This window comes from Paramisgurnus dabryanus, chromosome 2 (genome assembly GCF_030506205.2).
Source record: "Paramisgurnus dabryanus chromosome 2, PD_genome_1.1, whole genome shotgun sequence".
NCBI lineage: Eukaryota > Metazoa > Chordata > Actinopteri > Cypriniformes > Cobitidae > Paramisgurnus > Paramisgurnus dabryanus.
This window is the reverse complement of record NC_133338.1, coordinates 51,167,334-51,192,069: the sequence shown is the minus strand read 5'-3', so window position 1 is coordinate 51,192,069 and position 24,736 is coordinate 51,167,334. Positions and strand designations below refer to the sequence as shown.

At 37.6% G+C, this 24,736-nt stretch overlaps 2 protein-coding genes and 1 long non-coding RNA gene across 3 annotated transcripts in view; 2 read left to right on the top strand and 1 right to left on the bottom strand.

Moving 5' to 3' along the window:
- LOC135743763 (uncharacterized) overlaps nt 1–12,675 on the bottom strand; it is a 97,087-nt gene extending 84,412 nt beyond the window's left edge. The window contains exons 1-2 of the long non-coding RNA XR_010530575.2: nt 12,541–12,675; nt 7,595–7,709 (exon numbers count right to left, since the gene is read on the bottom strand). This is a non-coding gene — a long non-coding RNA (uncharacterized lncRNA). The remainder of the gene's footprint in view (nt 1–7,594; nt 7,710–12,540) is intronic.
- Nucleotides 3,319–7,077, top strand: fgf3 (fibroblast growth factor 3). The gene is made up of 3 exons (XM_065261531.2): nt 3,319–4,014; nt 5,225–5,328; nt 5,769–7,077. The coding sequence occupies exons 1-3, from the start codon at nt 3,738–3,740 to the stop codon at nt 6,156–6,158; spliced, it is 771 nt and encodes a 256-aa protein (XP_065117603.1). The 5' UTR covers nt 3,319–3,737; the 3' UTR covers nt 6,159–7,077.
- On the top strand, nt 12,242–16,726 carry fgf4 (fibroblast growth factor 4). Its single transcript, XM_065261580.2, has 3 exons — nt 12,242–12,858; nt 13,899–14,002; nt 14,603–16,726. The coding sequence occupies exons 1-3, from the start codon at nt 12,564–12,566 to the stop codon at nt 14,777–14,779; spliced, it is 576 nt and encodes a 191-aa protein (XP_065117652.1). The 5' UTR covers nt 12,242–12,563; the 3' UTR covers nt 14,780–16,726.
- The last annotated feature ends 8,010 nt before the right edge of the window (nt 16,727–24,736 follow it).

The window sequence follows — 24,736 nt, the reverse complement described above, 5'->3', positions numbered from 1 at the left end:
GTGTCCTTTGGCGTGCTCAACCCTGACATATAAATTGGGCGTGTCTACACCGCAGAAATCAATCCAAACCTTTTGACATCTCTCGGGCTACGAAATGGAAAAGGTGCAATGAGGCAATGCGGCCAACGTTTACGAACTCTCTTCCAAGCGCATTCCATACACCTCGCCGTCCGATGTTTGTGCCGAAAAGCCAATGGGTTGAGCCAGCTGTCCGGCGAAAGATTAATAGACAAAACCACGTACATGGGGTAAAATACTCCAAAATATACCCATGAAATGTCTTTGTGCTAAAAGGGCATTTAAAGAGGTTAACATTTTTTTCCAAACCGACCTGAGGTAATGAGGTATGAGAATGAAGTGGTTGCCAATTTGTTTGCAGTGCATTGGGACTGTATGGGAGTTCTTTCTGAGCGCCTGACAAGCAGGTGAGATCAAAGTAAACTCGGACAAAAGGAGCTCAACAGTGATTTGTCAGGGGACGAGAGGCATTCCCGTCTGGCTCTAGCCAGGGCCTCAGATCACTAGCGCAAAAAAAAACTATTCCATGAGAAAAACTACAGCAGAAAATGTTCAGAGGTCAGCTTGATTTGGTCTGGATATATACCTCCTTTTCTGCAAACGAGCCAGAAAGAAAGACTACTGACTAATGGGCTTTGTAAATATCTTCTTTAATAGTGCTTCGGTTCAGAAAATAAAAAGTTACTAAAAAACATTTTTGTTGTGTCTCTTGAGTGGGTTAAGTGGGGAATAAAAACCGTTGAAAACAAGTTGTTGATCTGAAAAACCTCAAAAACGTTTTTATGCACCAGATTGTTTTCTAAACAATTTGAGAACTGTTTTGGTGGATTCTCCAATTAGACTATAAAACCCTTTTAGGCTCACAGTAAAATATTTTGATTCATGGTTATCTAAGTTTCATTTAATATTTTCGACTCAAAATGTTATTTGATTTGACTAAATCAACTTGACTACATTAAGTTATGGCAACAATGTCATAATAACGGTTACATCAGAAATAGCTTTCAACAATACAACAGCACTTTTCAAAGGATTTTCCTATGAGTGTACAAATAAATCATAATAGGTTCGAGAAATAGATCACTCAATTCATTTAAAAAGACACTTGTGACTAAATCACATCAATTCATATGCAGGACTTTTGGTCAATCAATATAAAAAGTTTCAATTAGTTTCAATTACATTACATTAATGTGCCCACATGAAAAAATAATGTAATATTTATTATTGTAGACTGTATTAATGGGAATAATACTTATTAGTACACTTTGCAAATATTTTTCTGTAGTATTAACTATATTAAATTGACTGTAGTAAACGGTGTAAAAAGTGAAAAGTTGGATCAACTTAAAAAAACTATTTCAACTGGTAACAACTAAAAAGTTATTTAATTTAATTAAACATATAAGTTGAAACAACTTAATTTTAGTTGTTATCAATTGTAGTCATTTTTTAAGTTGATCCAACTTTTACTTTTTACAGTGTAGTATACTTTTTTATTATTACTATGGTACATTTGAAAAAACGCTAGGGTAGAATTAGAAATTTATTTTTTAAGGTATTTAGAAACGAATATTTCGTCATTTTAATACAGCATTTCTATTCAAGTGGGTGATCAGTAAAAATCCTATTTTTACGCTTTGTAAGAAATAGCCTGCAGTTGGTTAATTAATTTACGCAGCAAGGTTGACAAGGTTAAGTTAGTATAGGTAAAGTGATTAATGAACTCAAGATACACAGAACAGACTTTAACATCGTACATTTAACCATTGAGCTTTAAAATAATCGGCAACATCCTGAGTCCCCCCTTCTCTCTCTCTCTCTCTCTCTCTCTCTCTCTCTCTCTCTCTCTCTCTCTCTCTCTCTCTCTCTCTCTCTCTTTCTCTCTCTCTGATTATTACTGCTGGGCTTTGTGGGCGGCTGTGGGCCGTAATTAAAATACTTCCAGAAAGAAACAGCCGACCACATCAGAAATGCAACCCTCCGTCAGGATCAGACCACATCAGAGCGTCTCACTCAGAATGGGTCACCAGAGCATCGCATGATGTACACCAGTGGGCCGAACCTCCGTCTGGTCTGACACACACCGGCCCCGCGACAAATAACTCACCTACTGTAACTGTATGTTAAACCTGTGCGACAAACAGGTCGCAAAATGATGGGTGGAAAATGAAAATAAAGTGCGGCTTCCCACGAGGCTGATCTGGTGTTGCGCCAAAGGGCAGGGAGATTTGTAGATGATGGTGCTAATTACGAGAATGGTAACCATAATGCGACCAAGATGGAAGCAATTTAGGCAGAAGTCATGTGCTACTCTTACACCCACTGACTGCAGGAGCTGCAGTTTAACTGGCTGCACGGCTGCAGTTTAGCTGACTGCACGGCTGCAGGAGCTGCAGCTTAAGTGGCTGCATGCTGTGCGCACTCGCAGTCCGATTCTCCCCTCGAGAGCGCGCAAATCGGATCCAGTCAATTTATGTCGTGCTTACTGAGCCATAAATCAATAATGAAAACGAAGCGTTGTTTACAAATGAGAGAATGGCATATGCCTCTAAATCAGGACTTGGGAAAACAGTACTTGGATTTCTTTCTTTAATAAAAACATGAATACGCAAACATCTCATTATAGCAAAACTTTATTATGTCCCTTATTATAGATCTGTGACAGTTTGGTTGAAAATGAGTTTTTTTTAAATAAAATAAAAAAATGGCCCATATATATTTCTCAAAATGTTGAAAGAAAAATGCTGTGCGCCTGTCTGAATAATTAGGTTTAAACAGAAAAAATTAGATTAAAATGCTGTAAATGGCATGTATATTAAATATATATATAATAAATCCATAACTTTTCCACTTACAAAAAAAGTTATAATGTATTTATTTATTTCTAAAAAAGTTGTATTTAGTTTATGCATGTATTTCTTTAGGCTTAATTCTTATTTCAGAAGCCAGAGATAATTTTTGTCGGTCACTGTTTTACTTTAAGATTGACATAAGACACATTCCACGCATAAATGCGGATTATTGTAAGCCACGTGTGTATGTCTACGAATGTTATCATCACCGCTGAAATTTGCTAACAGCAATGAAAACAAAATTGATAGTGGCTCACCCAGGGGCCGGTGCACATGCCTAAATACCACAGTGTATAATTTTCGGCCATATAATTGAGCTTTTGGATCTTTCAAAAGAAGCAAACTCTGCCCTTGGATGTCTCTCTCTTTGTGATGCGGTTTTCCGCTGTAAGCCACCGTGTGTAGTGCTGTGTCATTTTATCCACACTGCAACCTCTTGGTTCACACAAGACTGATACCTTGCCTCCTCTTTTCCTTTGTATCAATTGGTCGGGGTTCGGGCTATTGTTGCAGGAGGGCTCTTTTATTTCTGTGCACACTGTCGATCAGCGAAATCTCACGATAGCCTCCCTGTGAAACCGACAGGGCTTTTTCTCCTCCTCGGTCAGATACAGTCCGCTTGGAGAGCAGAGAGGAACCCATGCGCACCAACGACGCGAAACCCATGCCGTTGCCACCCTAGATGACCGAGGCTTTTCCTACAAGATACGCGTACTAAAGAGAGGACTGATGGATACATAAAGTTCTCTTTTACTTTCTGGATCACTGCTTTTGCGGCTCTGACAAATGATACGATTTTGATGGGACCCGAGCGCCAGCTATTTCTATTCCAGCGAGATTTTGCCGACATCCCGCCATGCCACAATGGTTATAATTCTGCTCTTGTTGTTACTGAGCTTCTTGGATCCGAGTTTGCAGGAATCTCTGCCTCCGAGGTTAAGCAGGACCCCAAGGGCGCCTTGTGCCAGGGGCCAGGCTTGTGACCCACGGCAGCGGCGAGATGCTGGTGGACGCGGCGGGGTTTACGAGCACCTCGGGGGTGCTCCGAGACGCAGAAAACTTTACTGCGCCACAAAATATCATTTGCAAATTCACCCGAACGGAAAAATAGACGGATCTCTTGAAGAAAACAATCCTTTCAGTGAGTATTACGTTTCATATTAGTAAATGTCAACTTTTTTTTCAACAAAATGTTTTACAGAGTTGCATAATTGTGCCAGAGTAGCCTACATTAAAAAAAAAAAAAAAAACATTTTGCGCTGCTGAAGAGTACGCATTCAACAACTAACATCCAGGTGTTCAACGTGTTTTTTTAATTATGTGAAATGTGGGAACAGAAATGTAATTTCAATCAACATTGTAACCACGTGAATATAAACGCAACAACCATAAAGTATTTACGCATTGTTTTATTAAAGGCGCATCACATCCTTAGCAGCTTGTAAATGTTTGAAACATTTGTAAAAAAAATTATAAGAACGTGTTAAACCATAAAAAACACGAAATAAGTTATTTTGTGACAGGAGATACTCTAAATGTTTATGTATTGCTTACATTGTAGCTCAAGTGGGCGAGATTGTGTATCCTTTATAATCTTGATTTATCTTTCTTTCAATTACTGCATTCATTTATCTGTCTTAGTTTTCCAATTAGTTAAATCCGAGTGCCCATAGACATTACCATATGAAAACGGGATTGAACAGACAATTTAACATAATGACTTAAACAACGGATGTGTTTATCCAACGTAAAAGGATGATTATTCGAAACAGAAGAATAAGGAGAGCCATTAATCAGTGGCGAAAAGGGGAAGAATAAACATCCTCTTAAAGAGGCGTTTAGTGTCTGTATATCTAACCTGACAGCGTTTGTCCTGTAGACCGTGACTCAATCAACCTTTAAAACCTTTGTGATATATAGAAAATCAAACATAAAAGCATATGGTGCGTGCGTCCTTGAAAATTGATCCTGTAGTGAAAGAGATACATTCCTGTTTATTTTCATATGTAGCCTACTGCGGTTAAATCTTCTTTGGATCTTTGTAGACCTTGTAGGCATTATTAACAAATTTATAATAATTGATTATATGATATGAATTTATTACATTTATAATAACTTATCAACTAAAGTCTCTTTATAGAAAGACAACCAACCGTGACAATTTTTGTGAAATTTAATTTAATCAGATCTGTTTTTTATTTAATCCTTTTAGGATTATTATTATTATTATCTAAATATGTTTTATTCATAAATGTTGATTTGTATTTAATGATTTTAATCTTTACACACATTTTCACACGCGGGTTGCCATTTCAACTGCATGCGTAATAACCGTTGCACTTTTTTTCCAGGTATACTCGAGATCACAGCTGTCGATGTTGGTGTGGTAGCGATCAAGGGTCTGTTTTCGGGAAGATACCTTGCTATGAATGAAAAAGGACGTCTGTATGCCTCGGTAAGCGTCATGTCACATCGAAAAATCAAGTAGCCTATAGCTGAAATCGTGCTGGTGGTGGGATCAGATAACAGGCAGGGCTATTTGAGGCTATTGCCACATGGTGGTGTTTTTCATGCGGAACGAGTATGCCCACATGTGGCTTGATTACTGAGCATTAGATTACTAAGTTTGTTTCTCAGTGGGAAACTTGTCACCCAAATTTATGCTCACCAGAGAGTGATAACCTCATCTGAGGAAATGCTCTCTATTTTTTTGGCAGATTACTGTTGTAGTGTTCAAGATGGGAATTTAATTTGATCAAATTATCCTAAGCAGTGTCATTATTGTTACTTAATAAAAGGCCTAACATTCCCATTATATCAATTAAGCATCCACATATTAAGTAAAATAACTGGAAGTTCTAACCCATACGTTTTTTTTGTTTTTCACCCTTTTAGGAAGTCTTCAACCGTGAATGTGAGTTCCTCGAACGCATTCATGAATTAGGCTACAACACCTATGCATCACGGCACCATGCCACCACCCAGCCACCACCGGCAGGGTCCAGCACAGGGGGTGGCAAACGCCGTGCCAGCTCTAAGAGGCAGTGGTACGTCTCCATTAATGGAAAGGGCCGGCCAAGGAGAGGCTTTAAGACACGGAGCACAGACAAAGCTTCGCTCTTTCTTCCCCGTGTTCTGGGCAACAAGGACCACGAGTTGGTACGCAAGCTCAGAGAGAGCCAGCGGCATCAGACAGGTGCTCATAAAGTCCCTGCGGGTCGGGCAGAGCGAAGGCGACGACGACACAGGGGCTCCAGGAGACACAGCAGAAGGGCCGACATTTAACACTGTCTTTACACAGATGGAGGAGAGGGCCAAAGCCACTGCGAGGACTCAAACTTAAAGGAAAAATGTCAGATGGAACGCAGTTGGACGATTTACAGGCAAACCCTGGGAATTATGCTACGATTTCTTGCAGGAAGGACTGAATATTGTAGAGAAAGATTATTTTCTCATACTTATAAAAAAAGTGCAGCCTCTGATACACTCCAAATAGGTTTATGTGACCAAATTAACACTACTGAAAGTTTTGTCCTTTACTTTGTACGACAAGCACCACGTTTAGTTTGTTTTCAAACGCCTTTTCTGTAAAGGACGTGTAATTATTGTACATAGCTGTACAGTCGTTTCTTTTATATTTGAGCAAAATAACATAGAGTAAATGTTTGTAATCATACATTAGGATGTCGGACAAGTGCTTGACAATGCCAATGATGTGTTATATGACTGGACTATGGCTTTATAGGTGGTGTACAAACAAGCACTTTTTTCTTACTGAAGTATAAAGTAGAAACGAAGAAACAGCCGCATAAAACAGATGCTTTTTAACTTACATGTGATAGGCTACTGTTCTTAAACTGCAATCAGGAGTACTTTGTATATTACTAATGTAATGCATATTTATTTTTGTTTATATGTCTTTAAGTTATTGATGGCATAGTTTTCCAAATATCAAGGATTTTTCTCCAAAAAAAAAAAATATGAAAGAAGAATCACCGTTGTTAGAGTAACACTGTTATCTTTAATATTATTCCAACTGGTCCCGTAAGAGTAGAGTCTTTTTTGGGTTTATATTATGTTTCAGTTTTGTATTTCATGTGAGTCTGAAACATAGCTTTGATAAATGCCATTTGTATTGAACACTGTAATCAAAGTAATGCATATAAACTGCATTTTTGACACTGAAAGCTGAACATCTAAAGGAATGTCACCAATAAATTATATGAAAATATATATTTTCGTCTTGTTAGTCATAGACAACTTTGTATTTGCCATTTCTTGGACTAAATTTGAGACTCAATAATGTGCTTAAATGTATTAGATTTTACAACAGATAACCTACAAACATATATTTAATGTATAGGTTAATTAAAGCTTTGATCGTCAGAGAGATTCATGTTGGTGAATGAGGCATTTGGTTGCAGTTATATTCAGCCACACTTTGAAAGTGATCGCAGGTATTGAAGTCTCTTAGAAGTCTAGCTAAAAGGGACGTCCTCTTGGGACCACCCCTTCTTTCTCATAAACTACTATAGTGACATCATATGGGAAAAGAAATGTAAAAAAATTAAAGCAAGGTGCTCACTAAAATGCATGCGCAATCTTCTTTATCTTTTTAAACTTCACCTTGCTAAAGTAGTGTTTCATAAGACTAAATTATTAAAGCAGAAATCTGCTCTTTTGAAATCTATAGGAGAAATAAAAGAAGTGATATTCTATACTTGGTAGGTTTGAGAGCTTCCTGGTGGTCACAAAGGCATATCTCTGGGGGAACCTGGGAAGCCATGTCGCTGGAGACATCCCTCTTCCTTTTTCAAACCGGCGAGAGCCTGAGATCTAAGAAACAAGCAATCCCAGATGAAAAAAATGTGACTTAGAAAATGTAACGTGTTGTGTGGTTTATGAATGCCAAACTCTAATATTACTCAACAGGAATGCAAAACTCTTGAATGACCCTTTGTGTTCACCGCCTGATGATACCTTATTTGTCACTTACCTATTCAAATATACATAAATCCACAAGAGATCAAAAACTACAAGGCATATTCATATTCATACTTTTATTAAAAGAATGAAACAGAAGAGTGTCCCCTCTCCTAGCATCATTATAAGCATAATGAGAAAATATAATTGTTATATTCCATTTCCACTTTAAAAATATATTAAATTTGACCTGTATAATGTTTTGCTTCTTTTATCCAATGAAATATATTTAACCTACTGGCAAAGTTTGTTTTGTTCTTTAGTCCCAGTTTTAAGTACCTATTCAGGCACACGACGCCCCTATTAGTTCAGTGGCATATAACAAGCAAACAGAGACCCAGGGGTTAAGGTTCGAGCGACTTCTGATGACCTGCCATCAACAATAACGCGTCTGCCGCCATGTCAAGGGGATATGAGCGCTCATTAACGTGGCTGCCAAGAAAGTCTTTAGAGTCCTAACGCGCAGCATCGCAAAGATCATAGCTCTCGTATTTAATTTGAATGAATGGAAAATCCTGCAACTCAATTGGTAGGGCATTGGCAAAAGTTCGTGGGTTCGATCTCCTATATAAAAGTGCATGTAAAGTCGCTTTGGATAAAAGCGCGCCTGCTAAACGCATAAATGTACATTTTTGGAGAAAAGTGCACGAAGCAAAACACGCAATGCAGTTATCGAATATGATATTTACACACTGATTCAAATAGATTTGAACTTTGCACTCAAACTGAATTACTCCACGAGTGCATTCACAGAAATTACTTGAAAGCTCCGCGCTTGTAAAAACTGCTCCAATTAAAATCACTGAGATTCAGTCCCTTATTCTTCTCTGGCCCGAGGGCCTCAAAGGGTCTCTGCTCCTCGTGCCCATCTAATTGGTATCGTCAGGAATTCCTCAAGTATTGACCCAGTGAAGCCTGAGGGGCTTTGTTCACAGACAGGCCTCCTACTGGCCATCTTTGTAGACCCTGACCTCTGCACCAACATCACACAATATTGCTTCCAGCTTTACCGTTTTATGAAGTGAAACATTTCGGAATGGTGTGACTGATAACCTTAAATACAATGACACGGGTTGCAAAAAGTGATTGGCAACAGAATTAATTAGAAATGGACTGATTAATAATAAACAGATTGAAAACGCGTACGTATTTAGGACACGCAAAAAGCATTAAGACATAATTTTTAATAAAAATTAATAAATAAATATATTAAGAAATGTTAATGAATAAAATTAAATCCAAGCGCATCAAAAACTGTTGCTTATTTAATGTAGATATTTTTTAATCATGAATAACCATCTCTTATAATTATCTCCAAATACGTGTTGTCTTTTTGTATGCGTCTAGTGTGCGAAAAATAATTTAAATTTGCACATAGTAAAATGTTATAAGTAATGTTTAACATCTCGTTTCAGTTTTAAGCGACATCATAGCAAGCGCATCAGTGCAATTTCCACGAGCATCCTAAAGAGGGAAGCACTGACTTCTTCTGACGAGTCGCTGTGAAATCGACAGTACATTACCATAGGGTTGCCAGAGCCAATCTAGACCTTGACTGTCTGAGTTTTATAGCAATGTCTGCTTTGAGGTTCAGACAGAGAGGGGTAATAGTCTTTAACAACAGTTTGCTTTTCGGACACGTGTGCAGCAACTGGACTTGTGGACAGACGTTAAAAGAAGGATGGCTCTCCAAACCTACACAGCAAATCAAGTTTAATGTTGTGATAAATGTATTTATATTTAGAAATACAGTAGTCAGCCATAATAAACCAAACTGCATACAGCAATACCTAAAGCATCTCATATGTTTAAGAGTAAAATAAGTCAACTGCTCTGTGCGTCTGTGCGTTACGCATTTCGTGTCAGTATCATTTAACGAAATCAATATAACCTATTTCATTATTTAAACAGGAAACCAACTCCTAAACCTAACTTTCTATCCCATATATTGATTAAATGACAGCAGAATCTTTAAATCGCTTCGTCTACACGGCATGTCATTTTATCGATGTTAATATGAGAGCTGTCAATACAGACATCTAGTCTTAAAAGGATACGCTTCAGGTAACAACATTTGTTTTTTTTCCCTTAGACAGTTAAGGATTTTAAGAGATGCAGAAAGAACTCAGGCGATGGAGCGCGACTGCAGCACCATGGAGAGCGGCGGAGCGCCCCGTTATTTAAAAATTCAATTCAATCCTCCGCATGCGTTCACAACATTGACCTGTCATTAAAACGTGCGTCAGCTATGTTACTTGCTTGTCCCATAACGACTATTGCTATTTTGGCCATGCATAATCTGTTTAAAGTGATGCACTTGGTTTGATTTTCTTGCAAAACTACCGACAACCAATTGCAACTAAAGTTCACCAAGCTCAGTGCGCGGTTGTACATGTTAGTGTACGCCAGTCAAAACGTGCGAAAGGGGTTAAAGTTAGCATTTTCAGTAAAATAACATAACAGAATGTTTAACAATGAAAAGCTTTCCCAAATCGGACTGCTTTGAAAAATGTCTGTGAACAAAGCCGCACACTCTTAGATCCAATGAGTCGCTTGACAAACGACCTATTCCTGTGTGCCCCCCAACAACAAGCAACGATTACTGAACCGTCAGACCTGGGATGGGAGGGGTCGCCTAGCTACAGGATGAACAATTTTGGTAACAGGCTGATAGTCTAGGGGCATCCAACTCTCTGCTTTGAAGTGACTAGAGGAGCAAACGGTTTTGCTTGGTTAATTTATGTTTTGTTTACATTACCCTACAGAGGACATGCAAATTAAATTTCAATTCATGGTGTCTGGGACATTTCACGACTCATTAAACCTGAAAATCCATACAGCATTGAAAAAAGATCAATTGTGTATGACCTGCTTTATCTTATTGTGAGCTATATTCTTCTTACGCGTTGTATAAACAAATGCAAACTTAACTTTTTTTAAATAAATCTATTCACAAATTATTGATGAACATACATATTCGCTAACCATTTACATTGAGAACGCTTGAGGTATAGGACTTCTGTACAAACAACAGAATACTATGCTCTTATCCTATAAACAGCTGTGTAATTAAACCCTCGTCGCAATTTGCTTCAATTTAGTAAACACACCCTCAGCTTTCACTTAAGACATTCATTCGGCAGTGTAGTCGGTGAGTTAGAGAGGTGTTCCTTTTTGCGCGTAAAAATTCCCACGCACTTACAGACGTTCCTATCAATAGTAACGCAAATTACAACCTTGTGATGTTTTAAGGAGAAAAACTAGATCTAGTCTTACTTTTATGTTGATAAGTGTTTTACCACCCCCCGTTGCCTTCCCGTTTTACGTCGCATCCTCGACACAAGCAGCAGGGAGCGCGCATTACCCGGGGCCTCGGAGAAAGCTTGACTCACAGTGTGATGTTTTTTTTTCAGTGGTTTACATTTTTCTCCCCCACAATGCTCTGACGCACAACATTCACTACTGTACACTCGTAAGAAGTCAGCTACTGCATTGTCAGGGTCAATTATCTCAAAGCCCCTACAATGACAGTTGGATATCCAAGGCTTGGATGCACACTATCCTTTACGCACTCCATCACCAGTGTGGGGCGAGGTACCAAAAAGTACGTCTGCAAAGCAACTTTTTATACTCAAACCACCGTTTATATGGCACCATGGGTATGGCTTTACGATAATTTGTTGTATACATTAGCTATTGTTCTTTCGGAGAACAGGGCTGTCTTTTCAGAAAACCCCTCTTCAATTAGCATTTGCAGTTCGTTGAATTCGACTTTTGTTGTTTTCCTGTTATTGTTCATTTATAGACATGTCTCCTGCCTTACACTACAGTCTGTTACCATTTGCGATTTCCGATGTTACATCCTCCCATACATAAATTATTTTATTTCTGTCCGATTATGAAGGAAGCTTTGCACAAAGAACTGTGGCGGGTCTATTTCTGAGCGTTTGCACTCTTAAAAATAAAGGTGTTTAAAATGAATCTTTGCAGCCATAGAAGAACCATTTTGGCTTCCCAATTTTTTGTATAGTCTGAAGAAACCTTTTCCAACTTCAAAGAAAATTTTGTGCAACAGAAAAGGTTCTGTGTATATTAAAGGTTTTTCTGAGGAATCAAAGAAGCTTTTAGGATCCTTTCTTTGTAAGAGTGTGCTGATGGGAGACTGATAAGGCCATTATTCTCCTAGACAGTTCTCTTCTAACTTGAATGAGAAGAAATGTTGTTCCAATATTGTGTGGCATCAGTTGTGACGTTTGTCTTACCATCTCACACTGGCGCGCACACACGCGCACATACGCGCTGTAGTCTCACTGCCCCGCAGCATGGACGTGCGCACATTATAAGGAATCAGCGTGTTCGGAGTTGCGCACAAGGCTGCTCCGTCATGCACTAGGTAGTGTGTGTGATGTAATTTCACTGCAGATATAAATAACGTCGGCAAGGGAAAAGTAGCATGGCTGAGAGAGGCTAGCCTTCACGGTCAATATTTTTCAACTTTTGCGTAAAAATCCAAACAGCTTGGATACAAGCACAGAGAAGGAACCCACTGAGCGCGACTTAATGCCGCTCACTGGGGCTGACATCAGCTCTGTCCGTGCGTAAGCTATTTTGGCATTTGGGCGTCTTTCGGCACAAATATAGAGAAAGACGGTATTTTTAGTCTTCAGCTCCTTCAGACACTCACCCGTGTCCATACTGGTCAGAAGGATGAGTATTCAATCGGCCCTCTTACCAATACTGGTGCTGGGACTCATGACAAGCTCAGTGCGCTGCGCTCCGCTGCCCGGCAGACAGAGCGGCCCCGTGGAGCGACGCTGGGAGACCCTCTACTCCCGTTCCTTAGCTCGGATCCCTGGGGAAAAAAGAGATATCAGCCGGGACAGTGATTATCTCACGGGCATTAAAAGACTGCGACGTCTCTACTGCAATGTTGGCATTGGGTTTCATCTCCAAGTATCACAGAACGGTAGAATTACCGGCGTGCACAACGAAAGCGTCTACAGTAAGTTGAGTTGCATTATCTCTTTTGAATAGTTGAAACATGTTTTTTAACAATATACTTAAAAATATCTGACACACATTGTTAAGAAAAACAATTAGCCTATAGAGTCAGGAAAGGGTAAACACATTGTATAAAAAATAAATAACGCGTAATTATCTAATTTTGCAGTTTCTGGGTAAATGATTTGGTCAGTGAAATCCGGTGTATACACAATTCAGTTCTAGAAACCACAACGCAAAGCCTGCTGTGTTGTTTTTACATTTACATTTCTCGGATCATGTCAGGTGTGGTAGTGCACCAGCATCTGGCATCCTGCGTTCCACACGCAACAGGTCTCAGTAACCAGAGTAGGGCTCGGAATCGGGCCAAAATCTCATGCCTAAAGTTAGGAGCGAGATAAACTCATCCTTTACGGTAGATTAACCCTTGGCAGTGCTTTCAATTAATGACTATCCAAGACAAGTGCACATGTTAGCAATAGGAAGAAGTTGTAAACATCTGTTTATTTACATAGTCAAACTAAAAAAAGTCCCCTTGCATGTTTATTTTGGTTTGTTGATATTCCAGATCTAAACAAAATGTTTACTAAATGAGACTGAAATTCTCTACATTAAGAAGTTTCCAATAAAATAAAAATGTAATAATTCGTTATAGAAGTCATTTTTCGATCTCTTTCTAAAATCGAAAACCATTGTTATTAATTCAGGATAATAACAAAATGTGACTTAATATTTTATTGAATACAAATAAAACGTTATATAGATTGATTATTAAAAATAACGAATTTAAACAAATAAAATAATTGATTAAAATACATATATCGGCGGTTTCACAAAGTATAAATAATAAAAAAATAAACGAATAGATGCAATACAGTTGGAAAACTTGAAGAGGCGGAAGGTGTAATTTCCTTTAAAAAAGATGCTCTGGCAACCTAAATGTAAACACTTAGCATTTACAGAAAACCAGTCATCACTGGGAGTTGCCAGACAGGGCTAAAGATATACAAAGTCATTTATTCCTTTTGTTGTATGTTTCAGGTCTTCTTGAGATATCTCCGGTGGAGAGGGGAGTTGTGACACTGTTTGGCGTCCGGAGCAGGCTATTCGTGGCAATGAACAGCAAAGGAAAGCTTTACGGATCTGTGAGTGTATGAAATGATTTACAACACGTTTCCGCCCGTGAATGTTCTTATCAGAGCTCGATGACATATCCCCCTGTACTTGAGATGTACCCCACACCCCCCTTTCCCACAGTCTCCGACTGCGTTGCATTGTTGCACTCAGTCGTGGCGTGCATCCAGTGACCAGTGGTGTTTTCATTGTGGGTCGGACAAACCCAGGAACGGTAGCGCAGTAGATCATTCAGACTACGCATTCCATTCTTAGCATTGCCAGCCAACACATGCACCTACTGTCCTCTCTTAGAGTAAAGATGGACTGGCCAAAGAGGACCACCCAACCTGTATGCTGTTGGCCTCTTTAGTGCCATTACGCACAGGTTAGCCAAATCCCAGGGAAGCTCCTCAAGTGCGTAATTTGATTATAGACATCATTTTAACCCACCACAAGATGTCAAAGTCAAGGACCTAATGTCACGCAAAAAGTTTCACGCAGACCTTGATTTGGTATTGGTATAGATTGGATAAATGCGCACGGCAATGAATTGGTATTGCGCTATTAAAAGAAAAGGCGCTAAATGAACGAATCAAATTCTAAAAATGTCTGTTTTTCTTTCTGTTTAGGCGCAGTACACGAGCGAGTGCAAATTCAAAGAAGAGCTCCTGGCCAACAACTACAATGCGTACGAATCGATGGCACATCCCGGGATGTACATTGGACTGAGCAAGGCTGGCAAAACAAAAAAAGGAAATCGAGTAACCACGGCCATGACGGTGACACATTTCTTGCCTAGAATTTGACTCCATTTGGAGGGGCGCAAATCTTAGAGCGCGGCGGAGGAACGCGGGGAAACTCCGGGACGATGCACTTTCTACACAAGTTACATATGAGGTTATTATGTGTGTATCGCGTCATGTATGTATATACCAGACTATTTATAACTGTTGATTTTATATGAGGTGGACAAAACAATTAATTTATTTGTTACTTGTTAATTTATCCTCACTGCTGCTACCAGGTGTTTTTATCCAAGTGAAATTCCTGCAATATATGTACAAGATGTTTTTGCACTGTCCGTCTTGTTTCGGAGGGGTGGTATTTGTCCTCCATTGGAAAGAATTAGGAACGTCTTATAGGTCAACTCGTTAAGGTGTATCAACCCCCCCATAGTATTAGCACTGGAGCAATTGTCCAATGTCTGGGCTCCTTTGTGCGGAGCTCGGATCTAACTGAAGCAGTATCGGCTTACTCGAGCTTACTGAAGTTCTGCCCCTTCAAATCTGTTTTTAGCTCTGCCAGGGGGTTGAACTTTGAACTTCTCCGCAGTCAATCTATGTCACATCTCCAAGGCTCCGTATAGAGAGAGAGGGAGAGATGATTTCTTGAACATACAGAAAAAGAATTTCAAAATTCAAAGGCATGACTGTGGGTTGCAATGCAGGCTATGCAGATCCTGTACCCTGAGCCCCTTTGAAAAAAAGACATACTTTACATAAGCCTTTTACTACATATGTCATGTCAAATATCAGTGTTCTTCTATGGCGGCGAGCGACACACAAAAAAAAAGACATTACGGTGTTGTGGTTCGCATAGAATTCATGTAAAACTAAAATGCCACAACCTCCACGTTGAGTTATTGCTCGTTTTCTACCTCATGCAGTCTCCAAATCTGAAAATAAGCTGACACTGAAGCTTTAGTTTTAAGTTCTTCTCAGGCTTTTCCAAGGCCACTCTCTCAAAGTCCTGGCGGCCACCGCGTCCTAGTCGCGCCTTATCACATTTGAGCTATCTTTACCCTGTGATTTACTTTTAGAAAGGATAATCATGTTGGAAATATTTGCAGACAGCTGTTACACTATATGCTCAACCAGTAACCCTATATTTTACTTTATATATTTTGTAAATATCATGTGAGGCTGCTTTTCAACTCTGGTATTTCATGTTGGTAAAATAAATATTCAACTATACTGTACATTCATGCAGGGAAAATAAGCTTTTCACCTTAGACTTGTTGTTTTTAAATATATATGTATGATATTATCTTTAAAAGCATTCCTTAATGTCATCATTTCGGGAAGAGGTCTGCAGGTACGTTAAATTGAGAAAAACATAGATTCTGGGAAGAAAAAAAAACTTAAACACATTCTGAGATTTTGTTATTTTACTTGGCCTAATCTCAAAGCCCTTTGAGTTGTTACATGCCCGAATTTGTCGTTTGTTACCTTCCTGGATGTGCACATCAATTAGTTTCGCTTGATGACTCCGAGCTAAAGCCGGAGGAGGGTTCCTCTGTTTCTTCCCTTTTCACATCTGTGCCAAACCTCTTTCCAAATTTGCATCAGTGTGGATGTTGTTTACAATAGACCCAATGGCCACTGAAGGCAAATTGTTCCTCTGACCCTCATCTAAATCACTGAACTCGATTTGTTTAACAAGAACATGCAATATCAACAGGCATGACCCGGTAGATCAGTGAAAACTCAACTTCGCACGAAACAACAATGTTCCAGACCGGTGAATAAATGGGCGCTTTTCGGAGATGAACCGGGACAAACACAATACCGTTCTCTGTCACTTCTTCCCATGTTATTATCGCAATTGGGTCCTGTAGTTGTTTGCTCTGAATCCTGTTGACATTTACCAAATATTGTCTGTAGTTTTATACAGGTCCTGTTGCATTTTGTGTATGTGCTGTGCACATGATGATACCCTAACTTAAATGGAAGTTAATAAATATGTCAATCACACTTGTTTGAGTGTTTTTAATCCTAAATAAGGAAAGGTTTCCGTCAAAAACATCCAAAACCAGAATGCCTCCCAGCATAACTATAGCACGAGGCCTTACCCTGCTGACGCTAAAAATAATAGCAGTCTTCGGTCACCAGACTACGAGGATCCGCCTGGAGGACCCGCCTGATATTTCGACCTGCCAAAACACTTTACCGCTGTGGTTTACTTGTGCCACGGCCCAGTGTGCATATTGGGTGGTTTTACCGGTCAGTTTTGGAAGTGGATTACTTGTGCCAACTTCAACGCTGAAGGTTCAAAGCAGGACTGCGCTTCAGGCCTTCCAGGCATGCAATCCCATGAAAGAGGAAGCCGTTTTAAAGTGGCCCCTTCCTTTTTCTGTATGCTGACTAATGGGGACGTACTGTATGTCAGAGACACCGAGTTGATCACGTTGTCACAAAAGCCAGTCTGACACACAGATCCCATCTCTAGATCAACTGCCGATGCTATTGTCTTACTCGGGTACAATCCACAAACTGACATTTTATGCAAACAGAGTTATGCATTTCCATGTTTTACTGGCACGTAAGCTTGGATTACAAAAGGGGACATGATTGACAAAAGCTGGGCTACATCCATTGCAATATGCATCCAAGCTGGTCAGGTATATCATTTATAATAAAAGATTTAACCTAACTACATGTGCGATGTGTAAGGACTCTGATCTATTAAGATGTATACTACACATAACACTTAAACAGTTAAAGAGCAACTCGTTCACATAATACACAGGTGAATGTCTGGCAACATGCACCCCCCCCATCCCCCTAAAGAGTCTCTCTTATTCAGACTTGACAATACAATGCAGTATGCACTCAGTCTATTCAAATAAACCTCACACTGAAACGCAGGACGGGCGATGTGAGACAGGTGTGGTCACTTAATACACATGTATTCCTGGCCCTGAGCTCGGGCTAAATGGAGCCCTGTCATTGGTTGAAAGAATGACAACTTTCTGCTTCAATAAACTCAGCGTGGCATGCATGAGGGTTGCGAAGGCCCCCCTAAAAATAGTTTCTACGCACCACCTATCTGCGTCACTTTCATTGTCTGTCAACCAAATAAACATCCATGCACCTCTCTCGAGTGCCTCTTTACCATTAAAAGCTGTTTGGCCTAAAACTGTCTTTATATCATAACAGGCCTTTCAAGTTTTCGTGAGCACAAAGACTTCACAGGGAAAGCCAACAGACTAACGGCTCGCAACAATGTGTTCGCTAACAGAAAGTATATTGGGAGTAATTCACTCGTCGATGCTCTGGCGGCCAGGTGCTGGTTTTAAAGGCGATGGGTGGCAGGAGCGACCATTATGCATGTGGTCGCAAGCATGGCTCATCCGAAATCTGGGATACGTGAGAAGATCTTTAAGGGCGAGTCAAGATCACGACAGGCTTATAAATCACAAAGCATTTCGATTACAAACATGGTGACCAAGTGACCAAGTCCATAAAACCCAGCTAAAGTTAATTTTGTTTTTTACAATACAATTCTAGTTGGGTGTTTCTTATAAATAAATCTTTACAAAAAAGGATATATGAAAGGAATAATTGGCGACGGGCCATTGAATTATAAGAAAATAATGCACACCCAAGGTGCAATGCGGCACGACGCAAAGCGGAGTGCCGTTACACCGTGGGTGTGCAATATTTTCAAATAATTCAAAGGACCGGAGTCAATTATTTATAAATAAATCTTCAAAAAAAAAAAAAACGGAAATATTTATAAATAAATCTTTAAAAAAAGGAAATATTTATAAGTAAATCTTTAAAAAAGGAAAGTATGAATATTTATAAATAAATCTTTAAAAAAAGGAAATATTTATAAATAAATCTTTAAAAAAGGAAAGTATGAATATTTATAAATAAATCTTTAAAAAAGGAAATATTTATAAATAAATCTTTTAAAAAAGGAAAGTATAAATATTTATAAATAAATCTTAAAAAAAAGGAAATATTTATAAATAAATCTTTAAAAAAGGAAAGTATGAATATTTATAAATAAATCTTTAAAAAAAGGGAAATATTTATAAATACATTTAAAAAAGGAAAGTATGAATATTTATAAATAAATCTTTAAAAAAAGGAAATATTTATAAATACATCTTTAAAAAAGGAAAGTATGAATATTTATAAATAAATCTTTAAAAAAAAGAAATATTTATTAAAAAAAGGAAAGTATGAATATCTATAAATAAATCTTTAAAAAAAGGAAAGTATGAATATTTATAAATAAATCTTTAAAAAAAGGAAAGTATGAATATTTATAAATAAATCTTTAAAAAAAGGAAAGTATGAATATTTATAAAAAATCTTTAAAAAAAGGAAAGGATGAATATTTATAAATAAATCTTTAAAAAAAGGAAAGTATGAATATTTATAAATAAATCTTTAAAAAAAGGAAAGTATGAATATTTATTAATAAATCTTAAAAAAAAGAAATATTTATAAATACATCTTTAAAAAAAAGGAAAGTATGAATATTTATTAATAAATCTTTAAAAAAAGGAAAGTATGAATATTTATAAATAAATCTTTAAAAAAAGGAAAGTATGAATATTTATAAATAAATCTTTAAAAAAAAAGGAAAGGATAGGATTCTTCTAGGCACCGTCTTACAAACTCAGTGCCATCGATTTTTAAATTTGGACACACACCATGATAAAATGTATCCACCAAAGTGCATTGTCAAAAGCATTTACAACAAATACAAATTGGCCGCAGTGCATGGCAACAAATCGCTGGGGGAGGGCCTTGGTGAAGCAAATAAGATGCATAAAATTCAAATTTCCACACCTGGTTTGACCCACAAGCAACCACCTGAATGCATCTGCTTCAACCTCCACTGAAAATCACTGTTACACAAACACACACCTGCTATCAAACACACAGCAGATCATTTACAAAAAAAGCACACAAGGATGCAGTTGAAATGAACCATGCTTTTACCACAGTAAAAAAATCTTTAGCTAAACCAGGGTTACTACAAAATAACCATGGCTTTGCTACAAAAAACATTGTTAAACCATGGTTACTATACTATTTTTACTTCAAAAAATCGTAAGGGCAATAATTTCTGGTTTTATGCTGGACAGAATCTATTTCTAATTCATGCATTTGTTTTGTGCATGTGTTAATATGGTCATCGGCCGATACTTTGCAGTGTTTTCGCAGAAGGGAAGTACAGAGACACTGCCCGAGGCTGTTTGCCTGAGAGGGGTATTTAATTCGGGTGTCTGTGCCCTTTTTGTAGAGCCAGCTGTAAGTTGTCTGTTTGGGGTACTCCAGATGTTGCCTATAAACACAAGGCACTTCAAACAGCTGCGAAAAACATCCCACCCCCCCTGCACTTCCACCATGTTTAGAGGTGTACGCTCGGGCATTAGCAGAGGGGAAATGACTCGGACTCGTAGCCTGTAATCATGGAGCAGGCCGCCCAGCATCGAGAAGGGGGGACGAACCTGCGAGTCACTTTCTATTCCCCATCTCCTAGCATTGAAAAGAGGCCCAAAAATTCTCAGAAACCACCGGTTTCTCACCTTTCCCTTGGGAACTTGAACTTGAATCACAAGTCTATTGTCTGGGAATATACATAGAGACACTGCAAACAAGCACATCTAATGGGGTTGAGTACTAAAACACAGAAACATCTTAATTAAAAGATTCAAAAGGATCTAGGTGTAAATTTTACTGTTCTTCGGTTAACTGTAATTGATCATCAGTACATATGTTGCCTTTCAAGAATCACAGAATAAAAAGCCCTATTTTGTGACCCTGGACCAAATAAGGGCCATTTTTTTATTGAGATCATCTGAAAGTAATGAATAATATGAATAAATAAGCTTTGCATTGATGTATGGTTTGTTAGGACAATATCAATATAATAGGACAGTATAATTTGGCCGAGATACAACTATTTGAAAATCTGAAATTTGAGGATGCAAAACAACCAAAATATTGAAAAATCGCATTTAAAGTTGTCCAAATGAAGTCCTTAGCAACACATATTACTAATAATAAATAAACTTTTGATATATTTATGGTAGGAAATTACAAAATATCTTCCTGGAACATGATCTTTACTTAAAATCCTAATCATTTTTGGCATTAAAAAATCAATAATTTTGACCCATACGATGTATTGTTGGCTATTGCTACAAATATACTCATGTGACTTGTGACTGGTTTTGTGGTTCAGGGACACATATAATATATAATAGAATAAATGAAAAAAATATATATATAATAAATCAATAATAGCATGCAATTTAATATTATTTAATAATTTATTTAAAGCTTCTTTGCAACAATGCATAATTGAAATAAACTTTAATTTAATTTCGGTCCGAAAAATTCAGATGTCCACCCAGGTAAAAACTCAGCCATGCACCGTAGTAATAGCACTAAACCCTGAATGAAATCATATATAAATATAAAATGTATATACACATGTAAATATCTATTAAATACACATGCATGTATATCTACATAATTATTATACACAGTATATGCGTGCTATTTATGACTTGTTTTGTGGTCCAGGGACGTAAGGTACTAGATAGGCTCTTCAAAACAATTTCTGTATATGAAAACTTTTATTAATATGGGCACAATATGGTTGTAGAGGTATTCCCATTGTTACTCGTATTCTTTTTCATATTGCAACAATATTGTGATCTCCAGGAATTTGTACATATTTTATGAGTTGCCTAATTCATATAAATGTATTCAAAGTAAATCGTACAAAAAAAAACAATAACGAAACCCCACCCCAACCCCAATGTCAAAGGGGCAAAGCCAATCTTACAAAAACATACAATTGTGGTCGTACGAATAATACAAATTAAGGGACCTTGTATCAATTGCCATTGAGTTGGATTGACCAGATTGCAGATTGGATTTAGAAATTATAAACAAAAATGGTAACAAGTACAACAGTAAGATAGTATTTGTTAACATTAGTAAATGCATTAGCTAACATGAACCATGGGCAATGTAGTTTTTCAGCATTTATAAATTTTTGTTAATCTTATTTAAAGCAACACTATGCAATTTCCATGTAAAAATGACTTACAGCTCCCCCATGTGGTTGAATAGTGCAACAGTGCCTGGTATCAGACACTCTTCTGCAGAAAGGGGGAGGGGCGGGGCTGTGTTTCCTACCCTCCACCGCCACTTTCAGAGTTTGCTTGTAGCAGCTAGGAGGCTGCTCAGGTTGCAGCAACAGTACAATTTGTCCAGTTAAAAGTTGTTCTATCACAAAAATTTTTTTAGAGACATTATTTAAAGGTAAAAAAACTACATAGTGTTGCTTTAATGTCAATACAATTGTTCATGTTAGTTCTTTGTAGGCATGGCCGGTATAAATTCTGGCGGTATGATAACCTATAGCAAAAATACCACGGTTTCACAGTGTTGTATTGCCATTGCAACACTAAAATGTGTTATTCTCAAATGCCAGGTAAAAACAAAGCCTTTAAAGGGATAGTTCGGCCAAAAACGATATTAAACCCATGATTTACTCACCCCCAAGCTGTCCGAGTTGCATATGTCCATCGTTTTTCAGACAAACACATTTTCGGATATTTTAGAAAATGTTTTAGATCTTTCAGTTGATTAAATGTAATGTTACGGGGTCCACCCATAGTCCACGACCTTCAAGTCCAAAAAAAGTGCGTCCATCCTTTGCAAATTAAATCCAAACGGCTCCAGGATGATAAACAAAGGTCTTCTGAGGGTAATCCGCGCGGTGTTGTTGTAGAAATATCCATATTTAAAACTTTATTAACGAAAATAAATACCTTCCGGTAGCGCCGCCATCTTAGTCGCGTCCGCATTCAGGATGAGAGCTTACGCAGCCTACGAAGGCTACTCTGCTGCTGCTCTGTGCCCCCGCCCTCCGAATTTGTCATACGTCACTAAGAAAAGTGCGTTCACTACGCTAATACTCTCTCCTGAATACAGAGGAGTATAAGATGGCGGCGCTACCGGAAGGTATTTATTTTCGTTAATAAAATTGTAAATATGGATATTTCTACAACAACACCACGCGGATTACCCTCAGAAGACCTTTGTTTATCATCCTGGAGCCGTTTGGATTAAATTTTTGAAGGATGGACGCACTTTTTTGGACTTGAAGGTCGTGGACCCCGTAACATTACATTTAATCAACTGAAAGATCTAAAACATTTTCTAAAATATCCGAAAATGTGTTTGTCTGAAAAACGATGGAAATATGCAACTCAGACAGCTTGGGGGTGAGTAAATCATGGGTTTAATATCGTTTTTGGCCGAACTATCCCTTTAAATTATAATATGCTTTCAAAAATATATATAATATTTTTAAATGTATATTACAGTAAAGGTAAACATCAAATCAATCACATGACTTAATGATTTAATTAATTTTGTATAAACACAACTCATACCTTGGAGACGGTATCACAGAACATTTTACTGGTTTTGAAACCTTGACTGTTTAGAACCTCGCTATACCTTAAAATTGGTAACCGGCCCATGCCTAGTTCTTTGTGCATTGACTAAAGTAAACAGTTTCACTATTTTTTATATATTATTTGTAAATGCTAAAAATTAACATGAACTAAGATTAATAAATGTGATATAGAGCTACAGATTATTTGAAGCCAAGACCAATTGAAGTATGAAAAGCAGAGTAAAGCCTTCTGATCTTAACAGGTTTAGGACACATAGACCTACAGAATTAGAGAGGAGGATTTCACATGGCTTTAATTAAAGTAACACAAACACAGTGGCTCGTGTTGGCACAACAAGGAACAAGAGGCACCATAGTCAAAACATACTACCAGACCTTCAAAGTGAATGATGACTGCAGCATTTATAAGACAGCAGCTTACTAAAACAAATACATCAGGCCTGTTTCATCAACATATATACTACAACCAACACGATCTAAATATGAGACAATGAGCTCACACTGCTCACTTAACACATGAACAAATTGCTAAAAATCCCTTAAATTAGCCAAATGCAATGATGATTCATTTAATGTTCCACTTAAAGAGATAATTCACCCAAAAATGAAAATTCTGTCATCATTTACTCATCTGTTGTTCTAAATCTGTATGAATTTCTGATTCTGTATTTTGATGAACACAACAGAAAATATTTTGATAAATGATGGTAAGCACACAGCTGATTAATCATTGACTTCCATACCAGGAAATTAAATATTATGGAAGTATTGCGATAAATGATGAAGTACACATTATGATAAATAATATGGCACTAAGCACCTATATCCATTGACTTCCATAGTAGGAAAACAAATATAACGGAAGTATTGTGAAAAATTATGAAAAAGATATTGGGAAAAATTAAGGTGGTAAGCACACAGTTGACGGTACCCTTTCAATTCCATCATATTTGTTTTTCCTACTATGGAAGTCAATTGTTACAATCAGCTGTGTGCTTACCATCATTTATCAAAATATCTTCTTTTGTGTTCATCAAAAAAAATAAATTCATAAAGGTCTAAACAACATGAGGATGAGAAAATGCTGACAGAATTTTTATTTTTGGGTGAATTATCCCTTTAACCTGTTTTAATCTTACAAAATTTTATACACACTCCAGAAAAGGTTGTATAAACCAATATTGCTTGTTTTCTAAGTCTGTACTGCAGATTGCTTTCAGATTTCTACAGAAGGGCAACAGAAAAGTCAATGTTACCCTGGACTACAAAAAAAGCTTTCCATTGATGTATGGTTTGTTAGGAAATAACAATATTTGGCTGAGATACAACTATTTGAAAATCTGGAATCTGAGGGTGCAAAAAAATAAATAAATAAAAATATTGAGAAAATCGCCTTTCAAGTTGTCCAAATAAAGTCCTAAGCAACACATATTACTAATAATAAATACATTTTTGATTTATTTACAGTAGGAAATGTACAAAATATCTTAATGGTACATGATCTTTACTTAATATCC

Coding starts and splice junctions, on each gene's coding strand:
- fgf4 (XM_065261580.2), top strand. CDS start 12,564: ATGAGTATTCAATCGGCCCTCTTACCAATACTGGTGCTGGGACTCATG. Junction 12,859..13,898: donor GCACAACGAAAGCGTCTACA/GTAAGTTGAGTT, acceptor TGTATGTTTCAG/GTCTTCTTGAGATATCTCCG. Junction 14,003..14,602: donor AAGGAAAGCTTTACGGATCT/GTGAGTGTATGA, acceptor CTTTCTGTTTAG/GCGCAGTACACGAGCGAGTG.
- fgf3 (XM_065261531.2), top strand. CDS start 3,738: ATGGTTATAATTCTGCTCTTGTTGTTACTGAGCTTCTTGGATCCGAGT. Junction 4,015..5,224: donor TGAAGAAAACAATCCTTTCA/GTGAGTATTACG, acceptor CTTTTTTTCCAG/GTATACTCGAGATCACAGCT. Junction 5,329..5,768: donor AAGGACGTCTGTATGCCTCG/GTAAGCGTCATG, acceptor TCACCCTTTTAG/GAAGTCTTCAACCGTGAATG.